Here is a 9,173-nt window from a genome sequence, read left to right as displayed (position 1 = left end):
CTGCAACCTCCGCCTCCCGAGTTCAAGCAATTCTCCTGCCTCAGCCTCCCGAGTAGCTGGGACTACAGGTGTGCGACAACATGCCCAGCTAATTTTTGTATTTTTAGTAGAGATGGGGTTTCACCGTGTTGACCAGGATGGCCTTGATCTCTTGACCTCTTGATCCACCAGCCTCAGCCTCCTAAAGTGCTGGGATTATAGGCATGAGACACTGCAACCGGCCTTGTTCTTACAACTTTTGTGTAAGTTTGAAATTATGGTGGCATTTTCAGAGTTTCTTAGATTTAATAAGCAACAGTTTTTTTTTAAATTTTTTTTATAAAAGTCAGTCAAATTTAGCAGTAGGGGGTTGTATACCAACTTTAGTGACACTAATGTTAATAAGTTCTGTTAACCCACTACCATTGGGTCAGCCGCAACAGCAGTTTTGTTTTGTTTTGTTTTGTTTTTTCTGAGACGGAGTTTCGCTCTTGTTACCCAGGCTGGAGTGCAATGGCGTGATCTCGGCTCACCACAACCTCCGCCTCCTGGGTTCAGGCAATTCTCCTGCCTCAGCCTCCTGAGTAGCTGGGATTACAGGCACGCGCCACCATGCCCAGCTTATTTTTTGTATTTTTAGTAGAGACGGGGTTTCACCATGTTGACCAGGATGGTCTCGATCTCTTGACCTCGTGATCCACTCGTCTCAGCCTCCCAAAGCGCTGGGATTACAGGCGTGAGCCACCGTGCCCGGCCCAAAAGCAGTTTTTAAAAGTATTTCCTAACGGATGTGCTGAGAGTAATTACATTCTAGGCTTCCTCATTCCTCTTCTTAGCCTGCACTCCTTTAGATGGAGTTGGTTTTATCTATGATGGATGCTGAGGGAGAATGGCACATGGATTCTCCAATTAAATAAAGCAAGCCATTCTAATTAGCAAGACTAGATATCTTCCAGAGTTAATGTCTGAGGGAAAATTTCAAATGGAATGACATATTGTAGTCTAAAAATTCAAGACAATTAAGCTGAAATTATATCATCTTAGTATGAATAATCCACACTGTCCTGACTTTTCACAGTAACAACTAAGATTTTTTGAGCATTTCTTGTGTTCCATCCACTGTTCAAAGCATTCCACGTTTTGGGTAAATGGTGAGTGGGATTTGAACCTGGGCAGTTTTGCGCCTGCACTCAGTATTTATAGTATAAACCAGCTTCTACAGGTAGGGAAGATGCTCTTCCACCCAAAGCAGTGCTCTCAATCTTTTCCGACAGCACTGATGTCAGGCATACCTGATGTGCAGGTTGGGTTCCATGAAATCACGAGGCATACCCTCCGGAAGAATTTATGGGGCATAACTCTTGTTCCTCTTATTCCTCCACTCCCCAGACTGATACTTCACTGTTCTCAAAAATGCCTTCTGACAACTTTTACACCTTCACCCTCCTTTTTTTTTTTTTTGAGACAGTCTTACTCTGTCACGCAGGCTGGAGTGTAGTGGCGTGATCACTGCTTACTGCAACCTTTGCCTCCCGGGTTCAAGCGATTCTCCTGCCTCACCCTCCCAAGTAGCTGGGATTACAGGCGCCTACCACTGAGATGGGGTCATTTTTTTGGTATTTCTCTTTTTTCATTATACTTTTAAGTTCTGGGGTACATGTGCAGATCATGCAGGTTGCACAGATATACATGTGCCATGGTGGTGTGCTACATCCACCCCTCACCATCATCTACATTAGGTATTTCTCCTAATGTTATCTCCCCCCAACATCCCCACACCCTGCTATCCCTCCCCTAGCTCCCCCACTCTCTGACAGGCCCATGTGTGAGGTTCCCCTCCCTGTGTCCATCTGTTCTCATTGTTCAACATCCATTTGCGAGAACATGTGGTGTTTGGTTTTCTGTTCTTGTGTCAGTTTGCTGAGAATGATGGTTTCCAGCTTCATCCATGCCCCTGTAAAGAACATGAACTCACTTTTTTATGGCTGCATAGTATTCCATGGTGTATATGTGCCACATTCTTTATCCAGTCTGTCATTGTTAGGCATTTGGATTGGTTCCAAGTCTTTGCTATTATAAAGTGCTACAATAAATGTGTGCACGTGTCTTTATAATGGAATGTTTTATAATCCTTTATATACCATTGCTGGGTCAAATTGTATTCCTACTTCTAGACCCTTGAATTGCCACACTGTCTTCCACAATGGCTGAACTAATTTACACTCCCACCAACAGTGGGAAAGCGTTCCTGTTTCTCCAGTCTCTCCAGCACATTGTCTCCTGATTTTTTTTTTTTTTTAATAGATGGGGTTTCACCATGTTGGTCAGGCTGGTCTTGAACTCCCGACCTCAGGTGATCCACCCACCTTGGCCTCCAAAGTGCTTGGATTACAGGCGTGAGCCTCCACGCCCGGCCTGTCTCTTGATTTTTTTTTTTTTTCTAAGAAGATAGGGTTTCTCCATGATGGCCAGGCTGGATTTGAACTCCTGACCTCAAGTGATCCACCCACCTTTGCCTCCCAAAGTGCTAGGATTACAGGTGTGAGCCACCATGCCCGGCCACCTCCTGATTTTTTAATGATCACCATTCTAACTGGCATGAGATGGTATCTCAATGTGGTTTTGATTTGCATTCCTCTAATGACCAGTGAGGATGGGTTTTTGTTTTCTGCATAAATATCTTTTGACAAGTGTCTGTTCATATCCTTTGCCCACTTTTTGATAGGGTTTTTTCTTATAAATTTAAGTTCTTTGTAGATTCTGAATATTAGCCCTTTGTCAGATGGTTAGCTTGCAAAATTTTTTCCCATTCTGTTGGTTGCTGGTTCACTCTGATAGTTTCTTTTGCTGTGCAGAAGCTCTTTAATTAGATCCCTATTTTGGCTTTTGTTGCCATTGTTTTTGGTGTTTCAGTCATTAAGTCCTTGCCTATGTCTATGTCCTGAATGTTATTGCCTAGGTTTTCTTCTAGGGTTTTTATGGTGTTAGGGCTTATGTTTAAATCTTTAATCCATCTGGAGTTAATTTTTGTATAAGGTGTAAGGAAGGGATCCAGTTTCAGCTTTCTGCATATGGCTAGCCAGTTTTCCCAACACCATTTATTAAACAGGGAATCCTTTCCACATTGTATTTTTGTACTTTTTTTTTTTTTTAGTAGAGACAGGTTTTCACCATCTTGGCCAGCCTGATCTTGAACTCCTGACCTCATGATCCACTGCACCAGGCCCCCCACCCTCCTTTCATGAATTAATTCTCTCTACCAACACGTTACACGCATCTAGTGCCAAGCACAAGGCACTGCACTGAAGGATATGACGATTTCTTCTCTCAAGAAACTTATGACCAGACTGGGTGTGGTGGTTCATGCCTGTAATCCCAGTGCTTTGGGAGGCTGAAGCGGGCGAATCACAGGGTCAAGAAATGGAGACCATCCTAACCAACATGGTGAAACGCATCTCTACTAAAAATACAAATAGTCCCGGCTAGTTGGGAGGCTGAGACAGGAGAATCGCTTGAACCCAGAAGGCAGAGGCTGCAGTGAGCCGAGATCACATCATGGCACTGCAGCCTGGGCAACAGATGGACTCTGACAAAAAAAAAAAAAAAAAAAAAAAAATTATGACCAGTGGGCAGGCTATAGAGTTTACTAAATAACTACAATTTTTTAAAGGCTGGGCGTGGTGCTCATGCCTGTAATCTCAGCACTTTGGGAGGCTGAGGTGGGACAATCATGAAGTCAGGAGTTCAAGATGAGCCTGACTAACAGTGAAACACTGTCTCTACTAAAAATACAAAAATTAGCCAGGCATGGTGGCTCACACGTGTAATCCCAGCTACTCGGAAGGCTGAGACCGGAGAATTACTTGAACCCGGGAGGTGGAGGCTGTAGTGAGCTGAGATGTGCCACTGCACTCCAGCCTGAGTGCCAGAGCGAGACTCCATCCCAAACAAAACAAAACAAAACAAAAGAAAAAAGCAACAAAAAAAAAACCTCTAATTTTTTTTTAGCTTTTAAGATATTTAATTCAGCATTCCACTAACATTTTAATGCTATTTAAATATTCAATTAGAGCTATCATTTTCTATAGCCACTTTATTAACAAATGTTGCCTCTAAGTTATAAAAAAGGCCCAACTCATAAGATGTAAAGGTTTCAGAATTTATTGTAGTATTTACACATAAGATTTCAGCCTATCATCACTTTATAAAGATGATTGCTAGAATTTAATTAATATTTAAAAAAACAAGATCCATTATATTATGGTGAGTTTTTATGACCTATAAAATACTCACCACTACAAATTTCCATAAATGTAGTGGTTAGTAAAGCTTTTTTCTTAATGAAAAATAATGCCAGATAACAAAATAAAAATAAAATGGCACTTGAAGAAAATAATTTCTATAGTATGTTTGAAAATTGGCATAGTATTTTTTTTTTTGAGATGGAGTCTCACTCTGTTACCCAGGCTGGAGTGCAGTGGCACGATCTTAGCTCATTGCAACCTCTGTCACCTGAGTTCAAGCGATTCTCTTGCCTCAGCCTGCCAAGTAGCTGGGATTATAGGCACCTGCCACCATGCCTGGCTAATTTTTGTAGTTTTAGTAGAGACAGGGTTTCACCATGTTGGCCAGACTGGTCTTAAACTCCTGACCTCATGATCTACCTGCTTTGGCCTCCCAAAGTGCTGGGATTACAGGTGTGAGCCACCATGCCTGGCCAGCATAATAGTTTTATTTATAATGTAAAAAATAAAATAAAACACACGCTTCACTACAAATATTGAACCTAAGTTAGAAAATTTTTATGTAGCCAAACCATGACTTTAAGCTCTATATACAATGATGGCAGTTAACTGGGCTGCAGGCCGCCTTGCTCACAGAGCTTCAGAGCAAGCGCACGGTCTTCCCAGTCACCGTCAGGAAATCATCATCTGCCAGGGCACGCAGTGCTTCTTCAAACATATCTTTGGTAATTGCCTGTGGGGAAGAGAAAGAAAATAAGTATTTCACACATCCCCTCCTTTACCTGTTAGAGACACAATAATTTTAAACTACCACCAAGAGTCTTCTCTTTTTGGTGGGTATACACATGCCTTATACTCTAAATCAGGAGTGTGGTGGCCAGATAGTCCATATGGTAGAGTTGGCGTCTGTACAGTCCAGGTTGTAACTATCAACTCTGCCCTCTCAGTGACAACACAGCCACAGAAAATCAACTGGTGCTGAAAGCCTGCATAGTTCTTTTCACTAAATAACTCACCTTACTTATTTACAAAAGGACACCTGAGTATTTCATACCTAAAACAAACTTATATTTGTAACAACTATGAAAAGGGCATAACAACTTTAAGACAGAGCCTCGCTCTATCACCCAGGCTGGAGTGCAGTGACACGATCTCAGCTCACTGCAACCTCCGCCTCCTGGCTTCAAGTGATTCTCCTGCCTCAGCCTCCTGAGTAGCTGGGATAACAGGTGCCCGCCATCATGCCTGGCTAATTTTTGTATTTTTAGTAGAGACGGGGTTCAACCATATTGATCAGGCTGGCCTTGAACTCCAGACCCTGTGATCTGCCTACTGTGGCCTCCCAAAGTGCTGGGATTATAAGTGTGAGCCACCACGCCTGACCAACAATTTTTTTTTTTTTTGAGACAGAGTTTCACTCTGTCGCCTAGGCTGGAGTGCAGTGGCAGGATCTCAGCTCACTGCAACCTCTGCCTCCCAGGTTCAAGCAATTCTCCTGCCTCAGCCACCTGAGTAGCTGGGATTTCAGGTGTGCACCACCACACCCAGCTAATTTTTGTATTTTTAGTAGAGATGGGGTTTCACCATATTGGTCAGGCTGGTCTCAAACTCCTGGCTTCAAGTGATCCACCTGTTTCTGCTTCCAAAAGTGTTGGGATTACAGGTGTGAGCCACTGTGCCTGGCCGAAAAATTTAATTGTGATTATTTTTTGATGCTGGGCTTATGGTTCATCTTCCTTTTCTTTATTCTTTTCTATATTTATTTTTTAATAAACAAATGAAGGATAAAACCCAAAAGCATAAGGAAAAAGAGAAAGCTCTATCAAACAAAAAATACATATAAACACTTACTATGTCAGATTGCCCCCGAATGTCTTCAAAAAGTTGCTGGTATTTTAGAGCTGGTATTTTGCCCTTAGATAAAATAAGCCTTTTCAATGCTTCAGCTAATTCTTCTTTCCGTTTACGAGAGGTGGCACTCATCCCTGATTTGAAAAGGAATCAATGAAAATATTGCTATGTTTTAAATTCTCAAAAATATTCCTTTGGTAGTATTGCCTAGAAGGGTAAGGGGACAGGGGCTGAGTACATTTGAAAGGAATGAGTTGTGAATGATTCCAAATTTTCTCTAAGCCACTAGTTGCTGCCTTCCATGGAAACAGTCTACATATTTATGCAGCAAGCAGCTGCTGCTGATTAGGAAACACACAACTTCTCTAAAATGGGTTAACACAACTGGCCAGACAGCCAAGGAGACAATCTCCTTAAAACTATACACAAAACTCTGTATTAGTGAATATTTTTATTAAGAGATGATTAAGGGGCAAATTTCATCAAATTCTCAAAGGGGTCCTAATCCAAAGAAGGTTAAGAACTTCTGTTTCAAATGATTTAACTGTTAGCTTAAATCTAACATATTAACCACTCACATATTGAAATTATTTTCAAAAGCTTTTCCGTTCACTGAGAATAACGAACCTGTAGTAAGAATAGATATGTCCACGATGCCAGTCCGGGGGTCAGTTGCAGACTGCTTCAGAGCTTCCCGATGGAGGCGTTTGGCCTCTTCCACATCAATGGCTTCAACTTTGTTAGAAAATCTTACTTTAGCATGGGCTTCTGCTAAGCGGATTAATGATTCTAGCTGTCGAGGGTATGCAGAAACCATTCCACGGCTACTGCCAATCTTCCTCATATCTACATAAGCCTATTGTAGGTAGAAAAACAAAAGCAAACCTCCTTGGTGATAACTTTAGTTTTGTGATTGAATTTTGAACACTCAGGCTTCCGTTAAATAAACTAAACTCAGATCTGGTCCTGGGCCCCAGAGCGCATCAGATGGTAAGTCTACAGAAATTTCTACAGAAACCCCACGTCCAGCGTGCAGTGGTGGGTGAACATATTCCAACTGGGAGACACTCGGGAAGACTTCTTGCAGAGGGTGGCATCTAACGTAGCTTTAAAGAATAGAGACGGGCATGGTGTGACAGAGGAAAGGGATGTGGCGTGTGGGGAGAGGAGCAGGCTCTGAGGACTCATAGGGCCAATCAGGGCCTGTCTGAGAAAAGCGCTCAGGGACAGTAATCCTGTCTATACCCCTGGCTAGGAGTCCACTTGATGGGACACAAAAGGATCCCTGGGGGACTGTTGCAAAGGTAAGTTGGATCAACTACACATACAGGTGACACAGTCTTTGTCTTCATGAACCACCCCAAGACTATGACACAAAAAGTTACATAATGTCTGCAACTTTCATCTTAGCATTTTTGGGAGCTCAGTTAGGATGTAAAGTTCATCAAAGCACCAGGAACCTGTCTCTACTAAAAATACAAAAATTAGCTGGGAGTCATGGCGGGCACTTGTAATCCCAGCTGCTTGGGAGGCTGAGGTAAGAGAATCAGTTGAACCCAGGAGGTGCAGGTTGCAGTGAGCCAAGATTGCGCCACTGCACTCCAGCCTGGGCAGAAGAGCCAGACTCTGTCTCAAAAACAAACAAATAAAAAATAGTATGTTATTAACAAAATAGTTAATGTTTTCATAATTTTGTTTTTTACCCATCAGCAGGAAAATAATGTTTTCAAGGAGATGGCTGGGGAGTCATATCAATGCTGTGGGCTACAGGCACAGTAAGCCCTTTCTCAGCTGGGTTACCTCGATGAGAGCCTGGCTGGCTTCCTCACTTAGCCGTGGCATGACGGTGCTGTGCGCATAGGCAATGTAGTCCTTCAGGACCGCCATGTCCAGGAGCTCCTCCTCTGCCTGCTCCTCGCTCTGGTAGTACAGTGCGACCAGGTGGTGAGCCAGACGCCTGTCGTAGGCTTCGTCCTGAGGGTCCAGCATGAGGAAGATCAAGTCAAACCTAAGAAAACAAAGTAAAAATACTGTTTTTTCAGCACTGGGAGGCCGAGGCAGGTGGATCATCTGAGGTCAGGAGTTCAAGACCAGCCTGGCCAACATGGTGAAACCCTGTCTCTACTAAAAACACAAAAATTAGCAGTGTGCCTATAATCCCAGCTTTTCGGGAAGCTGAGGCAGGAGAATCACTTAAACTTGAGAGGTGGAGGTTGCAGTGAGCCATGATTGCACCACTGCACTCCAGCCTGGGCAATAGAGGGAGACTGTCTCAAAAAAACAAAACAAAATTTTTCTAGTTGAGACACTAATACACCTACAAACAATGTATTAAAGACTACTTGAACACCGCAGATGTGCAGTGAATGTGCACCCTGTGAGTGCCCCCAGGGAGAAGCATCTTTGCCTGGTGCGGAAAGAGCCTTCGTGTCCATTCATTCAACCCACTCACTCTGTGCTTTCCCTTAGGTCTGCCCAGGCAATGACTAGGGACCAATCAGATGAGTCAAGGGAAGACTTACTTCCCTTAGGGAAAGGTTACTATAATTTTGACGATGGAAATTTTGTTTTTTTTCCCTGAGATGAAGTCTCACTCTGTAGCCCAAGCTAGAGTGCAGTGGAATCCTCTCAGCTTACTGCAACCTCTGTCCCCCGGGCTCAAGCAATTCTTGGGCTTCCTCAGCCTCCTGAGTAGCTGGGACTATAGGTGCCTGTCACCATACCTGGCTCATTTTTTTTTTTTTTTTAAGTAGAAACGGGGTTTCACCATATTGCCCAGGGTGGCCTCAAACTCCTGAGCTCAGGCGATCCAGCCACCTCGGCCTCCCAAAGTGCTGGGATTATAGGCGTGAGCTATTGCACCTGAATGACGATGAAAAAATTTGAACAAAAGCACATTCAACTATTTTTTTTTGGGAAAAAAACTATTGAAAATACAAAAATTAGCCAGGCGTGGTGGTGCACATCTATAATCCCAGCTAGTTGGAAGGCTGAGGCAGGAAAATTGCTTGAGCCCAGGAGGTGAAGGTTGCATGAACCGAGTGCACCATTGTACTCCAGCCTGGGTGACAAAGAGAAGAGATACGCTGTCTCAAAAAA

At 43.2% G+C, this 9,173-nt stretch overlaps 1 protein-coding gene across 2 annotated transcripts in view; it reads right to left on the bottom strand.

Moving 5' to 3' along the window:
• Positions 1–4,691: 4,691 nt before the first annotated feature.
• Positions 4,692–9,173, bottom strand: part of MCM4 (minichromosome maintenance complex component 4) — a 17,845-nt gene continuing 13,363 nt past the window's right edge. For both annotated transcript variants that reach the window (XM_037734204.1, XM_017516409.2), the window contains 4 exons: positions 7,875–8,082; positions 6,702–6,930; positions 6,075–6,208; positions 4,692–4,956 (listed from right to left, as the gene is read on the bottom strand). In XM_037734204.1, coding sequence (XP_037590132.1) covers positions 4,864–4,956; positions 6,075–6,208; positions 6,702–6,930; positions 7,875–8,082 — 664 coding nt within the window. In that variant the 3' untranslated portion in view covers positions 4,692–4,863. The remainder of the gene's footprint in view (positions 4,957–6,074; positions 6,209–6,701; positions 6,931–7,874; positions 8,083–9,173) is intronic.

Source organism: Cebus imitator, unplaced genomic scaffold (genome assembly GCF_001604975.1).
Source record: "Cebus imitator isolate Cc_AM_T3 unplaced genomic scaffold, Cebus_imitator-1.0 Scaffold584, whole genome shotgun sequence".
NCBI lineage: Eukaryota > Metazoa > Chordata > Mammalia > Primates > Cebidae > Cebus > Cebus imitator.
Note: the sequence above shows the minus strand (reverse complement) of the source record. Positions and strands in the feature narration are given on the sequence as shown.